Source organism: Bos grunniens, chromosome 9 (assembly GCF_055505025.1).
Source record: "Bos grunniens cultivar Pamir isolate PY7600 chromosome 9, Bosgru_T2T1.0, whole genome shotgun sequence".
NCBI classification, from domain to species: domain Eukaryota; kingdom Metazoa; phylum Chordata; class Mammalia; order Artiodactyla; family Bovidae; genus Bos; species Bos grunniens.
The window spans coordinates 92823321-92841320 of record NC_141173.1 but is presented as its reverse complement, the minus strand read 5'-3'; the positions used below and the strand labels follow the sequence as shown (position 1 = coordinate 92841320).

General features: G+C 43.7%; 2 protein-coding genes across 26 annotated transcripts in view; one reads left to right on the top strand and one right to left on the bottom strand.

The window, feature by feature from the left end:
• Positions 1-18000, top strand: part of TFB1M (transcription factor B1, mitochondrial) — a 69620-nt gene that overhangs the window by 49131 nt on the left and 2489 nt on the right. For 2 of the 4 annotated variants that reach the window (XM_086318490.1, XM_086318489.1), the window contains exon 6: positions 15428-15555. The exons of 1 other annotated variant lie outside the window; for it this stretch is intronic. In XM_086318490.1, coding sequence (XP_086174616.1) covers positions 15428-15555 — 128 coding nt within the window. Of the gene's footprint in view, positions 1-1334; positions 3863-15427; positions 15556-18000 lie in introns of those variants that run through there. One more of the 4 variants, XM_086318491.1, reaches the window with a different exon arrangement.
• The window catches only part of TIAM2 (TIAM Rac1 associated GEF 2), a 243521-nt gene continuing 239508 nt past the window's right edge, over positions 13988-18000 (bottom strand). For all 22 annotated transcript variants that reach the window (XM_086318453.1, XM_086318455.1, XM_086318459.1 and 19 more), the window contains 2 exons: positions 17818-17940; positions 13988-14343 (listed from right to left, as the gene is read on the bottom strand). The gene's annotated coding sequence lies outside the window, so the exon portion shown is untranslated. The remainder of the gene's footprint in view (positions 14344-17817; positions 17941-18000) is intronic.

The window sequence follows — 18000 nt, the reverse complement described above, 5'->3', positions numbered from 1 at the left end:
GATTTAGGCATTGAATTCCAGCCGTAGGATAGGTGATAAAGGATTTTAATAGTATGACAGGTTTTAAAAATGTTATTTCTAATTAAAATACCCTATTAGTAATAAGAATAGTTTAAACCCATCTGTTAAAATTGATTTATAAATATATATTAGAAAAATTTTCCGTACTGAAAAATGATTATTTTAAAAATCTGTTAAACACTCTTCATGCCATTCATGCCATTCACATGGCCCAAGTGAATTGTTAAAGAAGGAGAAGAAAGTAATAGAAAGAACTCAAACTCACTAGCATGATATCTCTGATTTCCAATTTGGAAAATCTTTACCTAAGGCATGCCATTCGGAGAAGGCAATGGCACCCCACTCCAGTACTCTTGCCTGGAAAATCCTATGGACGGAGAGCCTGGTAGGCTGCAGTCCATGGGGTCGCTAAGAGTCGGACACGACTGAGCGACTTCACTTTCATGCAATGGAGAAGGAAATGGCAACCCACTCCAGTGTTCTTGCCTGGAGAATCCCAGGGACGGGGGAGCCTGGTGGGCTGCTGTCTATGGGGTCACACAGAGTCGGACACGACTGAAGCGACTTAGCAGCAAGGTATGCCATTGCCTCCCTTCAGGTATAAGTTATTCAAAACTGAAACAACTGAGCCAGTGTCTTTTGCTTTTAAGAATGTGAGATCCTTTCTAGTGGGGACCAGAACCGTTCCCTGACCCAAATGAAGTCTGCTGCAAAACCGGTTATTCTAAATGATTCAGAAGTAGTGACATAGGATCTTGAAAGTACAAAGCAGAAGTAACCACATCATTTGTATTTGAGAAAGTAAGAAAAATAATTCACACTTTTCTTTGCACCCACCCTCCCTTTCTTTTTATAAGAGGGAAAAGATAGTGCTTGCTGTGTTTTAATCTGACAATATTTATTGCCTTCTTTGAGGAAAATATAATAGTTTCTGAAATACAGCAATACTGACTTTTGTGCATTTCCTAATTAACTTTTGAATGATGTGTTAGAATGGCTCTATAATGATTCATATCTGTTTCACACAAAGCAGTATGAGCTCTGAATCTAATAAGATACCTGGGTCACATCCTGGCTTTCCAGAACCCCGCTGTGCCTCATATCCTCTTCTGGAAGGTGGGAGGATTATAGTGTCTGTATCATGGAGGTACATACAGTAGTGAAGTTATCTAACCTGTGGAAGGTACTCAGTAAACTATAACTGACATTGTTATTAGTATTTTTAAATTTTATGTCATGTGACAGTTGATATTTAATGGCACCAATATTTAATGGTGTTTTTTTCCCTGTTTTTTTCCCTCTTCCTTCCTTAGGCCGATTCCATTCATTTTCATAGACTCTTAAAGGTGAAGGAAACCATAGGTCTATAATCTTGGCCATCACCATTGTTTCAGATTAGGACACTTAGGTGGTAGATCGCCTTAGCAGTAGATCGGCAGTGCCCGCTGCCCGCTTCTGCCCCTCTCAGCGTCCTCACCCTGTCCGCCTCTGCCTACCGCAGTAATTCCTGGTGAAATCCTCGTGTGTGCTTCCCGTGGGAAGCAGGGACAATGCTACTGCATCTGGAGGCAAAAACCACCGTTAATGGTCAACTTCCCTCACTCCCTTTCTCACCAAGAGAGAGAGAGACTCCAGAGGGAAGTAATAAGGCAAACGAGCAAATGTTAGCTTCAGAGACTCACCGAGGTCCATCATGTCTGGCTTTTGTGAGATATCTACGGTAATGCGACTCCATGCCTGTGTTCCCGCGAATATAGTTGTATAGTTCAGTATAGTTATAATAACATTGATTCCCCAAGAGGTTAAATCCTGGCCTGTCTGAATTCGATTGTTCTATTTTTGTTCATAATCTTAAAATGTAAATTCTACCGTTTGAGGATATTTCTCTGAGATTTTGAATTCTTAGAGTCAGTAGCATCAGAGTACCTCGGCTTTGCCTTCCATCCTACAGTTCATTCTTTCTCTGTTTTCCAAATTTCTTTTCATATCTGAGACCAAAATAAAAGTTATGGTTTCTAGAAAAAAAAAGTAAAGCACATGTCTGTAGTTTCATAACAGCTGTTTTCAGGTTTGAGTTCTAGCATTTCAGACTCCAGCCAGCTCACTCAGGTGCTGCCTTCTCAGACCACTCTCAGCTTAAGGGATTCTTTAAGAGTGAGACTGCTGTTAGCATTCCCTATCAGCATCTCATTTCTTTTTTTTTTTTTTTTCACTTTGGTTGAGTAACCTTTATGTGTTGATCAGTCTGTGCAGTCTGTGCTCAGCTTCCCAATTACAACTCTTTTCTTCCCATTAACCAATACATTTTATAAATTACAGTGTATCTCAGACTTGCAGACAGCCTGTTCATCTTAATTAACAAGTGCTGGCAGTGATAAATTACAGACGGCCAAAATCAGTATAAACAATATGACACTGCATTAAGTTAGCACAGTGCTCACTTACTAGTGAATGTTGGACTCTTAAGTGCTTTCCTCTGCATAAAAAGCTTAGAATTCATTCTCCAAAATGAAGGTCACTCTTTTCCTTTCATAAAATGTACTGGCATCTTAGCTATTGCTGTGAAATCTTTTTTTTCCTCTCTGTCTCCAGCCATAAGCATGGTACAGTTTGTGGCCTGTTCTTTCACATTTCTGTCTCATAGAGAATAAAGGAATACTTTGTTTCAGTGGTTGTGGTGGTGAAATACTGTGAAAGTAGGCAAAAGCAGAGAGGTCACATGTGAAAACTTAGTTCTAAATAGCGCTCTCGTGCTTCCAAAATCTGCTGCATATAGAACAGAACCTATAATGTTAAATTCATGAGCTATTTCCCAAAGAAATTCTGAACTGGATTTCATGAAAATGTAAAGTCAGTTTTCCAGACAAGATTTATTTATATCAAATCTAGCATTTAAAAACAGCTTTACAACTTATAATTCAAACCAAGTTATACACGAAGGTCTATATTTAGATCCCCAAGCATTATGAAAGCTCCTCATTTTCCATACCTTTTGTCAGCAGCCTTCAGTATCTTAACTCTCTTCTGTCAGTCGCCTTCAGTTGAACCCCAACAAGGTCTGATGAGGAGACACCACATTCATGAGGCTCAGTTCACAGCTTCTGAATATTAATGATAAAACTCCACCAAGTTAACTTGCAGATAGCAACGAGCAACACAGAAATCTGGAGAGGTGAAAACTGCTGATGGTGCTAGAAGATAAATACCAGGTTCTCCATCTCATTTTTTGAGCTGTGGGAGAATTAAGACAAGAGAGGCGGGGAAGGGAGGGAGTTGTTGTTAAAACAGGATTTGTCGAAACCTGAAAGCTGAAAATGCTCTTGTGTCACAATATGCAGAGGAGGAATTATTTGGGTGCTGACAGAAAGACTTTCTTTTCTTTTAATATTATGTTTTAGTCCATAGTTATAATTTATTTTTGAATTTTTGTCTATGTTGGGAGATACAGTTTATTACTTAATGTCCCCAATTAAACAATGTGGTCTGAAATATTTTTAACTAGATTGTGCTTTGCAAATGATAGTTCAGTGAGACTTTCTTTTTATCCTGGTGCTTCTGACTTGTGTGAAATCAAGATTTACAGAATTGGTAGCTTTCAGACTAAAAATTCAAAAGACAGGTTTAAACATATATATTTTGATAAAAGTAAAAAGAAAATCCAGTACCAGCTGATGACTAGAATCTGATCAGTAAACCTACAAGTGTTTTTCTAGGAAGGGTAAGAGGTGGGTATCCTGAATTTTCTTCTGTTAGCCTTTACACTGAGAAAGATTTCTAAAGTATCACTTAATAGATTTTAGAAAATGTTGTAAAGAAATTACATCGAAATAATGTGATGAAACATTTTAGATGAAACCAAAAGCAAACACTGAGGTGCTGCACCATGAATAATGGTACAGACATATTTCATCTTCATCTACTTTGGGTTCTCATTTTTTTCTACCTCAGTAATTTTAATTCTACAAGCTGTGTGTTTATAACCATTATGAGAACGGAAGATAATTTTACATGTGGTTGGATGTTTAAATTTTTACTACTGCTAATAGCCATGTTAGATGTTATTCATTTCTTTAAAAAGCAGTGACTAATAAAAAGGCGTGTTTCAGTTATCTGTATCTTTCTCAGTTTTTTGTTGGTTGGTTTTAATCTTCTCTAAGTCTGGCATTTAGCAAGATACGTATTGTTTCCTCCTCTTTGAAGTCGAATGTCTTTGCCTTTGTTTTTTAGCCATAGTGTTGTAATTCTGATACATAAACGTAACTTCCTTCTTTTATTTCATGAGATATATAAGCAGTTCTTTGTGTAAGTACTGGATGGAGTAGAACTGAATCTCAGGCACTGACACTCCCAGCATTGCTGTCACTGCTGTGTCAGGAGTCCACCAGATGCCTTCAGTGTCTCGGCTTGTTGCGCTCCCCGTGTGGTTGGTGGTGTGCACGCTCACCTGTGCTGAGGCTGACTGGGGGCCGGTGGAGGGAGGGGCCGGTGACTGCTCCCTGCTCTGGCCTCCAGCATAACACAGCCTCCTGAGGATAAATGGCTTAAGCATGCTTTAATGTACCTTGCGTTGTTGGGTTTTTTGGTTTTTTTTTTTAAGTAATTTATTTAGTTTTTGGCCGCACTGCGTCTTTGTTGCTGAGCGTGGGCTTTCTCTAGTTGTGGCAGGTGGGGGCTACTCTTTGTCGTGGCGCTAGGGCTTCTCATCGCAGTGGCTTCTCTTGTGGAGCACATGGGCTCTAGGGCACGCAGGCGTCAGTAGTCGTGGCACCTGGGCTTAGTTGCTCCGCAGCATGTGGGACCTTCCCGGGCCAGAGATCAGATCTGTGTCCCCTTCACTCGCAGGCAGATTCTTAACCACTGGACCACCAGGGAAGTCCCTGTACTTTAGTGTTTTCAAGAACTTTTTGGGTTTTTTTTTCTGTCTTGATGAGTACACTTATCCTATAATGTATTAACTGCCTGTTCTCCCACCGCCCAGCCACACCTCACTGTCTTGGAATCTTAGTTCCCTAGCCAGCGATCAAAACCTCACCCCCTGCATTGAAAGAAAGCACAGAATCTTAACCACTGGACCACCAGGGAAGTCCCTTAACCACCTGTTTTTAAAAGGCAAACTTCTGAAATGTAAATAACTTTGATTAACTACAGACCTTTAACACAAGGCAGAATTTCTTATATAAAGACAGAGCCAGAGGGACTTCCCTGGTGGTCCAGAGGTTAGGATGTGGTGCTCTCACTGACATGGCCCAGGCCGGTTCGATCCCTGGTTGGGGAACTAAGATCCCACAAGCCGCACAGTGAGGCCCAAGGAAAAGGAGCTAGAAAGTAAAAGTGCATAGAAAGTGAAAGTGAAGTCACTCAGTCGTGCCGGACTCTTTGCAACCCCATGGACTATAGCCTACCAGGCTCCTCTGTCCGTGGGATTCTCCAGGCAAGAGTACTGGACTGGGTTGCCATTTCCGTCTCCAGGAGATCTTCCCCACCCAGGGATCGAACCCGGGTCTCCCGCATTGCAGGCAGACGCTTTACCATCTGAGCCACCAGGGAATCTCAGGGAAATTAATTCATTGACATAATTATCCACTGCCAATGTAGAGAGTACAGAGAAGTCCAGAGGCTTCTCTAGGTAAACCTTATCTTTGTTTATCTTAGTACATCTCTCTTTCCAGCCCTTCCCCACTGAACACCCAAGTTTTGTATATCCAGCTGGCGACGTGACTCACTGATAGGCGTCTCAGATCTGTCAGGGACAGGACTGAACTCCTGATCTTCCCCACAGCGATTCTCCCCACTTTCCCAGTGTCTGTTAACAGCAGACGCATCCCTGGATCTTAAAAGAATCCTTTGTTTCAATACCCAATATCCATTCAGTCAACAAATTCTTTTGTCCCAAAACTTGAAAATAAATCAAGAAACCTACCACCTCTGAGCCCCTCCCCTGCTTACTCTGGCTTAAGACCTCTAGAATGTAAACCTCACAAGGGCAAGGACTTCCTGCTATCCTTTTAATTGCCAGTGCTGTGCCAGGAATGGTGCCTGGCTTATTTTCAAGGTGCGACAGATATTTGTTGAATGAGTTCAGAAACTGATTTTGAGTATATAAAATAACAATAATACATTACCTTTACATGATTAAAAGTGTAATTTTTAAATGAGACTGTCATTTTGTTAATTTTGCAGTTCTTCAGTACTATCTGAGGTAATGTGGTATTTATTTAACATTTTTTATATCTGGCCGCGCTGGGTCTTTGCTGCGTGGGCTTTCTCCAGTTTCAGTGAGCGGGGGCTTCTCGTTGAGTTGGCTTCTCTTGATGTGGAGCACGGGCTTTACGTGTGTGAGTTTCACTAGTTGTGGCACACAAGCCCAGTTGCTCAGCGGCATGTGGAATTTTCCCGGACCAGGGATCAAACCTGTGTCCCCTGGATTGGCAGGCAGGATCCCATCCACTGTACCACCAGGGAAGTCCTGGTATTTAATTCTTAAACCAAGTCTATGAGAGAGAAGAAATCGTCTCATTTTTAGAGGTGAGAAGACTAAACTCCTGAGAAGTTACATAAGGCCCATAAAATGAGTAAGTAGCAGGAATGTGGGATTCAAGCCCAGAATACTGTGATTTTTGAAGCTCTGTACACACAGCCCTGCCCTGTCCCATTTAGAATGTGTTTTCAAGTCTTATAATAGGAGTCGCTCCTTTCTGTGGTGGTCTGGGTTAAGCTCTGGAAATGAATGAACCCTGACACCTCGTAGCCTGAAATAGAAACATTTGCTTCTCATTCATGCCAAGTCCACAAGTGACTCAGCAGACCCAACTGTTTTCTTTAAAATGTTTTCATTTATCTGTTTTTTAAGAAAAAATGACATGTGATTCCCTTGGTGTATTGTTCTCAGTGACAGTATTCTGGATATTCAGACAAGCTTTTGTTTAAAGAATCAGTAGTTTGACTGAATGTTGGAGAAGAAATAGCGATACCAAGCCTTTGGGGGAGGCGGTTCTCCAGACCAGCGTCTCTCACTTCTGCCCACACACGAGCATCATCCCGCTTTAGAAAAGCCTTGGGGCCCAGGCCCCGCCCCGGGGCCCTCAGCTCTGTTGTCGGGGATGATGCCCAGTCCCTGTGTGTTTAAAATGCTGCCCACTTAATTCCAATGGAAAGTTGAGGTTCTGATTTTTTTTTAAGTGTCTTTTCTCATTTATTTTCTCTTCAACCTTAAAAAATAATTTAAGTTTAGGTTAAGATTAAGATAATTTACCTGTTCCAGTCCCACAGATTTAAAGCGACTGACTTAATCCTAAAAGAATGTTTCTCTTCTTGACTCCATCATGGAGTATTAACAGTATCAGCTATGAGCACAATCACTGCTTTGTTTTCCTCCGCCTTTATGGTCATTTTATTTAAAATAATGCTTTAGGCTGCCCTGAACACTTGATCCTTTAGAATTGGTGGTTTGTAGACTAGTCGATTACAGTGAGGACTGTTTAAATGAAGATGGCTGTTCTCTGGTTACTGTGTGCTCCCGAACGTCTAATGAGGCCACCCGGCTCCACGGCTCTGTGCGACAAACACGTATTTCTGATGTGGCTTACACTGCCATTTCTCTGTTACTTACTACCTTATTTTTCCAACATTTTGTTGCTCCTTTTAATGTCTTCATGTGAAAGGATCTTGAGGATTTGCTTTCTATGTCTTTATCACATTATTTTAGAATATTAAGGCAGTCTTTGGATTTTGCAGTGACACCTGGAGATCAACCTGTAATCAACCTGTACACCTGTTGTTCGCTTTGCATGTTATTTTGAAAACCAGGACATTTTTTTAAAAACATCCTCACTTGCTGGTAGTGTGTCAGGTTGTGGCCTGAGCGCCCCTCATCCCAGCCTGGCTCTCGGCTCACCGCCCCTCCTCCTCCCCGCCTTTGCCTGCCTGCCTTGTGCTTCTCCCTCTCTGCCCACTGGGTCTCCTGCGTTTCAGTCCTGGCCCAGTCCTGGCCCACGCTCTGCCGTCCTGGGTGGGTTCGTGTGGACTTTGTGATGTTGCCAAATAGAGAGCTTACATCAGTTTCCATCATTTCTCTTTATTTATTGTTATACCTCTGGTTACATTCATAGGAGGTCCCCCAAAACTCCGTGAGTTAAACTGGTAAAATCAGCATATGAAGGAAGAGATCCAGTAGCTATGGAATTCGTCTTTACAAAGACAGACTGTCTTTCAAGTCAGAAGTAGGAAGAGCAGGACAGCGTGAACAGTTAGAGGGCACCTCTGCCAAAGGAGAGCGGGTCTGGGTGCTGAGAGCACAGGGCCTGGGAGAATCCAGCACCCTGTACCTGTGCCCATGAGTGGCCAGGCCCTCGGGCTGAGCACCAGTGACCATGGCGACAGCATCTGCATGAGCTTGTTCCTGCTCCGTGCCTCCGCAAGCCTTCTCAGCATAAGAGCTTGCACCTTAGGTAGTTTTCTTGGGAAGGGAATGTACTGACGAGTCAGCTTGCATGTCTCTTTGACAGTTGTGATTCATTATGAGTTAGTAGATTTGCATCCATGTTCATTTATCCGTCTTCTCAGTATAGTAATGGTAATATTTATAGCAGCAGCAATTATTGACTACCTGGTGAGTTTGTATAGATTGAAGCCACCCCCCGGGGAGCTGACTGATTCAGAGGTGCTCAAGTTTCTCTGGAGCCATGAAACAAAACGAGAGGTCAGGCCCTGGCCGCAGCCCCCTCTGCTGCAAGAGCCCTGCCCCAAGCAGGAACCTCCTCTGTCCCCAGGTACCTCCAGGGGGCCACTGTTACACAATCACTAAAGTCATGGTTTGTGGAAAAGGTTGTGGTTTTAGAAAGGTGTTTTCCCTATGATCATTCAGTACCTCCAAGTATAACAGAATATCCTAATCCAGTATTTGTGCATTCTTGTGCCTCTTGTCAGTTCAGTTCAGTTCAGTCGCTCAGTCATGTTTGACTCTTTGCAACCCCATGAATCGCAGCACACCAGGCCTCCCTGTCCATCACCAACTCTCGGAGTTTACCCAGACTCACATCCATCGAGTCAGTGATGCCATCCAGCCATCTCATCCTCCGTCGTCCCCTTCTCCTCCTGCCCCCAATCCCTCCCAGCATCAGGGTCTTTTCCAATGAGTCAACTCTTCTCATGAGGTGGCCAAAGTACTGGAGTTTCAGCTTCAGCAACATTCCTTCCAAAGAAATCCCAGGGCTGATCTCCTTCAGAATGGACTGGTTGGATCTCCTTGCAGTCCAAGGGACTCTCAAGAGTCTTCTCCAACACCACAGTTCAAAAGCATCAATTCTTTGGCACTCGGCCTTCTTCACAGTCCAACTCTCACATACATACATGACCACAGGAAAAACCATAGCCTTGACTAGATGGACCTTTGTTGGCAAAGTAATGTCTCTGCTTTTGAATATGCTATCTAGGTTGGTCATAACTTTCCTTCCAAGGAGTAAGCGTCTTTTAATTTCATGGCTGCAGTCACAATCTGCAGTGATTTTGGAGCCCCAACAAATAAAGTCTGACACTGTTTCCCCATCTATTTCCCATGAAGTGATGGGACCAGATGCTATGATCTTAGTTTTCTGAATGTTGAGCTTTAAGCCAACTTTTTCACTCTCCGCTTTCACTTTGATCAAGAGGCTTTTTAGTTCCTCTTCATTTTCTGCCATAGGGTGGTGTCATCTGCATATCTGAGGTTACTGATATTTCTCCCGGCAATCTTGATTCCAGCTTGTGCTTCTTCCAGTCCAGCGTTTCTCATGATGTACTCTGCATAGAAGTTAAATAAGCAGGGTGACAATATACAGCCTTGACGTACTCCTTTTCCTATTTGGAACCAGTCTGTTGTTCCATGTCCAGCTCTAACTGTTGCTTCCTGACCTGCATACAAATTTCTCAAGAGGCAGGTCAGGTGGTCTGGTATTCCCATCTCTTTCAGAATTTCCCACAGTTTATTGTGATCCACACAGTCAAAGGCTTTGGCATAGTGAATAAAGCAGAAATAGATGCTTTTCTGGAACTCTCTTGCTTTTTCCATGATCCAGCGGATGTTGGCAATTTGATCTCTGGTTCCTCTGCCTTTTCTAAAACCAGCTTGAACATGAGGAAGTGGAAGTTCACGGTTCACGTATTGCTGAAGCCTGGCTTGGAGAATTTTGAGCATTACTTTACTAGCGTGTGAGATGAGTGCAATTGTGCAGTAGTTTGAGCATTCTTTGGCATTGCCTTTCTTTGGGATTGGAATGAAAATTGACCTTTTCCAGTCCTGTGGACACTGCTGAGTATTCCAAATTTGCTGGCATATTGAGTGCAGCACTTTCACAGCATCATCTTTCAGGATTTGAAATAGTTCAACTGGAATTCCATCACCTCCACTAGTTTTGTTCGTGGTGATGCTTTCTAAGGCCCACTTGACTTCACATTCCAGGATGTCTGGCTCTAGGTCAGTGATCACACCATCGTGATTATCTGGGTCATGAAGCTCTGTTTTGTACAGTTCTTCTGTGTATTCTTGCCACTTCTTAATATCTTCTGCAGATCCATACCATTTCTGTCCTTTATCGAGCCCATCTTTGCATGAAATGTTCCTTTGGTATCTCTGATTTTCTTGACGAGATCTCTAGTCTTTCCCATTCTGTTGTTCTCCTCTATTTCTTTGCATTGATCGCTGAAGAAGGCTTTCTTACCTCTTCTTGCTATTCTTTGGAACTCTGCATTCAGATGCTTATATCTTTCCTTTTCTCCTTTGCTTTTCGCTTCTCTTCTTTTCACAGCTATTTGTAAGGCCTCCCCAGACAGCCATTTTGCTTTTTTGCATTTCTTTTCCATGGGGATGGTCTTGATCCCTGTCTCCTGTACAATGTCATGAACCTCATTCCATAGTTCATCAGGCACTCTATCAGATCTAGGCGCTTAAATCTATTTCTCACTTCCACTGTATAATCATAAGGGATTTGATTTAGGTCATACCTGAATGGTCTAGTGGTTTTCCCTACTTTCTTCAATTTAAGTCTGAATTTGGCAATAAGGAGTTCATGATCTGAGCCACAGTCAGCTCTTGGTCTTGTTTTTGCTGACTATATAGAGCTTCTCCATCTTTGGCTGCAAAGAATATAATCAGTCTGATTTCGGTGTTGACCATCTGGTGATGTCCATGTATAGAGTCTTCTCTTGTGTTATTGGAAGAGGGTGTTTGTTATGACCAGTGCATTTTCTTGGCAAAACTCTATTAGTCTTTGCCCTGCTTCATTCCGTATTCCAAGGCCAAATTTGCCTGTTACTCCAGGTGTTTCTTGACTTCCTACTTTTGCATTCCAGTCCCCTATAATGAACAGGACATCTTTTTTGGGTGTCCGTCTTGTATTTGTTTAAAATTAAGCGTTCATCTCCCCAAAATTGTTCCCATCCTTGGGACCAAAAAACCCTCATATGTCTTGTTGCTGGTAGGCCTAATTTACATACATACTTTTATTTACATGATATACCCAGTAAAAAGCCCTCTCCATCCTCTGCCCTCACTTTGGCTGCCTCTTGGACTTATTTCTTATCGTGCCCTCAGCTCGCTCACTCTTCTTACATGCTTATGCTCCCAGAGTAAACACTGTGACTGTTTAAAATCTGTTCTTTTTGTATCATTCTAAGAAGGAAAAGAGAGGGAAAACACTCTAGCATTCTCCAACCTGCTTAACTATACTATCACAGGCAGTAGTGACTGTGACCGCTCCCCTTCTTGGGGGCAGATGCAGCCGCAGGGCCCAGGACGTTCTGATGGAGACGTGGGCGTGGGAACCCTGAGGGAGTGAGCCAGCACTGGTTAGGGAGGAACCAAGCATCCTTAGGGCGCTCACCCGACTCTGATTTCACCTGATGCCGAACGTGACTCTCCTACCTCAGGATCGCTGGACCCTTCATGCCGTCTACACGAATCTGAGACAGTCCTCCCTTGAAGGTTGAATCCCTGTGTTGTTTCTGGAGCCTCATTATTCCCTGTAGTCATCCTTTGTTCGCATCACTCCTTCCGTCCTCTCCCAGTTGTGGTCATATCTTGGCTAAGTGAACTGTAACTTCCTAAGCATTTTTCCTCTCCAGTGGCTTATCCTTTAATGGTCCCGAACACCATGGGAGCTGTTGAAGACCTTTTCTTAGATAATGGCCAATATTCTATCTGTACCTTTCCGTGGGGGTAGTTATTGAGCTCTTTGACATGTTATGATGATCATCTCAAAGAAACAGGGCTGTACAGTCTTCAGTGTTCCCTGGACCGTGTTGATTCAGGATCTGAGCTGGCAATGTCTGAGATTTAATAGCTTCTTACCCCAGTTCTCCTGTGAGGCCAAAGTGCTGCTCTGAGCTCATAACCAGTCACGTCCTAGACACGCTGGCCTCCAGCCTGCTCATGTTGAGAAGCAGAACCTCCACTTTGTGCAGCATTGACCTTGCGGTGGGTTGGAGAGGCAAATATTTACCGTTGTAAACGCTCTAGTTTGAAGTTTCAGTAGGTCATTTTAGTACACTGACCGGCTGATTTCGGAACGGGACGGTGGCGTTTCATCCAGGAGTTTTAGCTGCGTCTAGTGCCCATGCACTGACTTCTTTTTTGGAATCAAACCCTTTAACAAACTTAAAACTCAGGCAAGGAAATTTAATGGTTGTAATTTTAAATAAGCATTCATTTATAAGTAAAAAGCATTTTTGAATCTATTACCATAGTTACCAAGTAGCTTCCCTGTGGTTCTACAGAAAATGGGCTCCATCCTACAGCGTGATTCGAGAAGTGTGTTTGGAGGCAGGTGTAGAAAAGAGGGTGGTGTAGGTCTCCCAGAGAAGCAGGACACGTTCCCCGAAGAGCCTTTTTGCCTGAGTTTTCTGTGATCCTCTGCTAAACAGTGACTGTATTTGATTGTGAGTGGAGATTTCCTTTTATCTGAAACATACTATTAGCCAACTTAACTGGGTATCAGAGTTAAATTCAAACTTTAGAAGTCTACTGCTACAGTTTATATGGAGTGCTGCTATATTTATACAGGGTTTTAAACTTTTTAAAAAATAAAAAACAGACATTGCCTGTATTTGTAAATACTAGCTATATCTCAAACAGAGAAGGCAGTGGCACCCCACTCCAGTACTCTTGCCTGGAAAATCCCATGGATGGAGGAGCCTGGTAGGCTGCAGTCCATGGGGCCACTAAGAGTCGGACACGACTGAGCGACTTCACTTTCACTTTTCACTTTCATGCATTGGAGAAGGAAATGGCAACCCAGTCCAGTGTTCTTGCCTGGAGAATCCTAGGGACAGGGGAGCCTGGTGGGCTGCCGTCTATGGGGTTGCACAGAGTCGGACATAAAATCAGGCAAATAAAGATGAGGCCAAATTTTTAAATCCAAGGATTCTAGGAGTGGCAGTTTCTTACTGGAAGGAGAATGCATCTATCCCTGTTTTCGTGCCTTTGGTCTTAATAGTATTTGAACATTAGAGTTTTGATAATATTTTGTGGGTTTAGGGTTGGGTAGGGTTTAATTTTATCTCAGTTTAATAAAAAATTATTTTCTCTGGAGACTGGCAGGCTGCTGACTGGAAGAATCCTTTCAGAACTAATTTGGAAGGATTGGATGGAAAGGATTCAAGGGGCTGAGTCTTAGAGGGTTGGCAGAATGAGCGGTCAGGACAGGAATGCCAGTGAGCACAGGTGGGAGAAAAGGGTGGGCAAAGTTGAGAGAACGGTCTAGAACAGTTGAGTTCACTTGATCCCCAGTCCCATGTGCTGTCCCGTGCCTCTCTCCTCTGTGTTGACCACAGGCCCTCTGGGGCGCCTGGATCCTGTTTCGTGGTGTTTTTGTGAAGCTCTAAGGAAAGTCCTGGCCTTTTAGCTGAAAGTGCTAAAAGTGAACTTAGAAGTTCACTAAAACAAGAACTTAGGAAGTGCTTGTTAGTGAACTTGGAGAAACACACAGAGCACAACTTGAAAAAACTATTCAAATTTAATAAGCACATTGAGATAGTCACTCTGCAGTGGGAGAATAACTGTTCCACCCAAAGTGTATAATCGTCACTAAAACAGTCTGAAGATGGACATTTTAGGGAGCATTTTCAGGTGCAAAGTCTCTCCATTGCCAGCTTTCACTCTCCAGCTTAGAACATTCTCAGCATTTGCCAGCCTCAGTGATGGGGGAGGTCAGCGGGGCGGTTCCAGGCAGCTCAGACCCCACCCAGCAGGGGAAACCCTTCTGGCGCCTCTGAAAGCCCATCCAGGTTGGTCTTCTTGGGTCTTTCTTATCCAAACATCCTCACATCACGTGCAAATACTTTTCCTCCAACCTAAAAACAAACAAAAGTTGCCTTATATATTACAGGCCCACTTGAAGGAATAATTTTGCAGCTACAAGGATATTTAGGAGCATGTCCTCCCGAGAGAATGCGATAACCCCTTTGAGTTTTAAAACATAGGGTTCCTTTTGACAAGTAGTGATACGGCCCACACTTCATAAATTGTTGGACTTTCTTAGAGTGTATGATGTTCTAAGGAGCAGGTTTAGCAATAATCCCTTAGAGCCTGAAGCTTTTGTAAATTACGAGTAGACTTCCCTTACGAGTAGACTTCCCATTTCCCAGACCACATCTGTGTCAGGCTTGTGTGTGTGTCATAGCTGCTTTGACTCCATTTCCTCTCCTAGTCTTTACTTTCAGTATTTTTCTAGTGTTGTTTTGAATATATCCTTGTGAACCACTGTGAGTCCATTTTTAGAATAGGGATATTTTTATTTTCTGATAAAGAATCTCAACAGCTGGTAGTAGCTTAACACTTAAACAGTAGTATTTTTGGTGGTTTCCATTACATTTGGTTCCTGCCTTTGCCTCGTGGGACGTTTAAAGTTGTTAGCAGAAAGTTATGTGGCCATGCAGACGAGCATAAATTCAATCCAGCTGATTAATCAGTATCTATATCTGAAAGAATTGGTGTCTTAATCGATTCCCTTTATGGGGAGTTCAGTGCTGAGTAGTCCCTGGGGGCCCAGCTCCCATGTCTCAGGCTTTTGAAGTCCAGACTTACACTCGGAACTTCTGCTGCAGCTTATTTTTTACTCATTCAAAAGCTAAATATTCTTATGCTGTTACCTGCCTACAGACTTTAAAGATTACCTGGATTAATCTTAAATGGCCATTGTAAAACCACATTCTGAAATTAAGTGACTATTAAGCACAGGCCTAGTGGCTGCCGTTACAGAACAGATACAGCCAACTGGGAGTTCCCTGCGGCAGCTCAGAGGCGAGTGTAGCGTCTTACATGCCTGGAGGAGATCTGCCGTGCTCCTGCTGATCCATCCTCCTGTGCTGTACGAAGATAAACCGTTTAATGTACTATAGCAGGCAGTAAAATCCTGTGTGTGTTCTGACGATGAAGGTGGACTCGGGGGTGGTGCACTTCACCCCCCTGACCCGGCCCAGGATCGAGCAGCCCTTCAAGCTGGTGGAGAAGGTGGTTCAGAATGCCTTTCAGTTCCGAAGGAAATACTGCCATCGAGGGCTCGGGTAAGAATGCTTTTTCCTGCTTGGTAGCACTTTTTACAAACTCCTCAATCACCTTCCAAGATTAGGAACTGATGTTTTTACAGTTGTTCAAACTGCCGTAAATGTTACTCTTAGTTCAGATCCTGTGATGAACAAACTTAACAGCCACTGAGGAGAAAGCAAAACGTTGTCTTAACCGCATATGCCACCGGGAGGTTCTGTTTGGTTTGGTCATAAGTACAAACTAAAACTGACATCACACAGTTTGCAGTGAGGCTGTACTGGGCGGTCATCATTTCACTCAGGACTCAAACCATCTGAGCTGTTGTTACTCTTGACACTTCTGCCACTACACATGTGGTGTTTTCTCCAACGCGAGAAGATTCCCTAATTCTCTGACCACCACCTGGGTGTCGTGCAATTTAATTCAAGTCTGATAACTCACTGCCTGGCATTAACGCAGACACTAGTGGCAAGTCCCAGGTTGCTGCTGATATTTTCTGACTGGCTGTAAATCGGCAGTTTCCATGATCTCGTCCATCTTCAGCCTCAGCAATCTGCTAGAATGGCTCATAGTACACTTACTTTCATGTATTGGTTTTAAAAGCTATAACTCAGGAACTGCCAAAGTTGGAGGAGAGGTCCAGGACATGGTTTGGGGGCGGGATGCCCTCTCGAGGTTTCTTCCTTCCCAGCACCTCGTGTGTCCACCAGCCTCGAAGCTCTCCTAACCCTATTATTTGGGGGTTTTATGAAGTTCATTACCCACCAGGACTGAGTAAAGCATTGGCCACTGGCGATCAAGCTCAGTTTTCCAGCTCTTCCCTCCTCAGACGAGCAGTGGTAGGTGCATCCTTCAGTCATATAATTGAGTCCCCTAGCCTGATGCTTTCCAGGGGCCACCAAGAATCACCTCATTCGCACAGAATTCAGATATGATCAAAAGGGGCTTGTTATGAATAACAAACGATGTTCCTGTCACCCCTTACACAGGAAATTCCAAAGATTTTAGAAGCTCTGTCTCAGGACAGAGACCAAATATGTGTATCTCCTATCACACACTAAGTGGGTTTTTTAATGCCCTCTTTCCATCAGGTTGCTATATCTTGAAGATTTTAAGGACATGTTTAAAATTAGGAAGCAAAGATAACTTCTGAGTAGCCAGAAAAACGTCTGGCGTATCCGTGAGATCCGTGTGTATCTGTTTTTATTAACAGAGAGCTCCTGTGTGTGAGCCTGAAAGGCCTCAAGGTCACCAGTGATGCTTGATAGCCAGTGACAGTCAGGAAAACATGTGACTAGGCCCAACATAGTCTAAGGAGGCAGCAAAGCAAATGTGTGTTTTTAAGATATCCACCTAATACAGTCAACTGTAGTTCTTTACATCAGTTTAGCTTTAGAGGCACATACTATTTTCTAGGGCTTCCCAGGTGGCGCTAGTGGTAAAGAACCTGCCTGCCAATGCAGATGTAGAGAGACATAGGTTCGAGCCCTGGGCCAGAAGGATTCCCTAGAGGAGGGCATGGCAGCCCACTCCAGTATTCTTGCCTAGAGAATCCCATGGACAGAGGAGCCTGGCAGGCTCCAGTCCATGGGGTTGCAAAGAGTCAGACATGACTGAAGCGACTTGGAACACATTATTTTCTAAGATTAGCTAGCTCCATTTCAGTTCTCTCATTCTGGTTCTGTGAAGAGTCCCCTTAGCATGTGAAATTACTTCAGGCCCAGCTGGACAGCTGCCTCCTGAAACCATTGGAATCCACAGACCCACCCTTGAGGATCTGACAGGACAGGTAGAATCCCCAGCCTGCCATTGGAGTTAGGCCAGTGTTCATGCTACTACTTCTCTAGTTGGTGATGCTGCTGGCTGTCCTGGTACCAATAAGTGAAGGCATCCCTCTGGTTCACCCCAGCTCCCCGCCCTCCCGCCCCCCCCCCCCCCCCCCCGCCACAGCCAGGATGCACTGCCACAAGTTGGATGCAAGCTGGAGGTCACACAGGGTCAGGGAGGGAAAAAAAAATCACAAAGTACATCCTACGTGTAGCAGTCCTGGAACTGGCCTGAGCCCAGAGTTGGCCCTGGCATCTCCAAGACAACCCGCAGCTAAGTAATGAGCTCCTTTCACATCACACCGCCGTCCCCTGTGCTGAGATGGACCAAGTCTTGTGACTGTCTTTGACTTTTTGGTGACCCTCAGTCACATCACACCACACGGCAGTCTCAGATCACAGAAATTATGATCAGACCCCTGCTTGCCATGAAACTGAACGCAGTCAACTCACCCTGAAAATGTGGGGACCTGGCATTCCTAGTTGAGAAGACCATCAGCCTGTAAGAAAACTCTGTCGTCTCTTGCCACGACGTCTTCCAAGCCCTTTGAGACAAGTTCTGTTGAACCTCTGAGACTTGAGAGAAGAAAACAGAATCCAGGTGTAGCTTTGCAATATTTCAGTCAGTTTCACTAT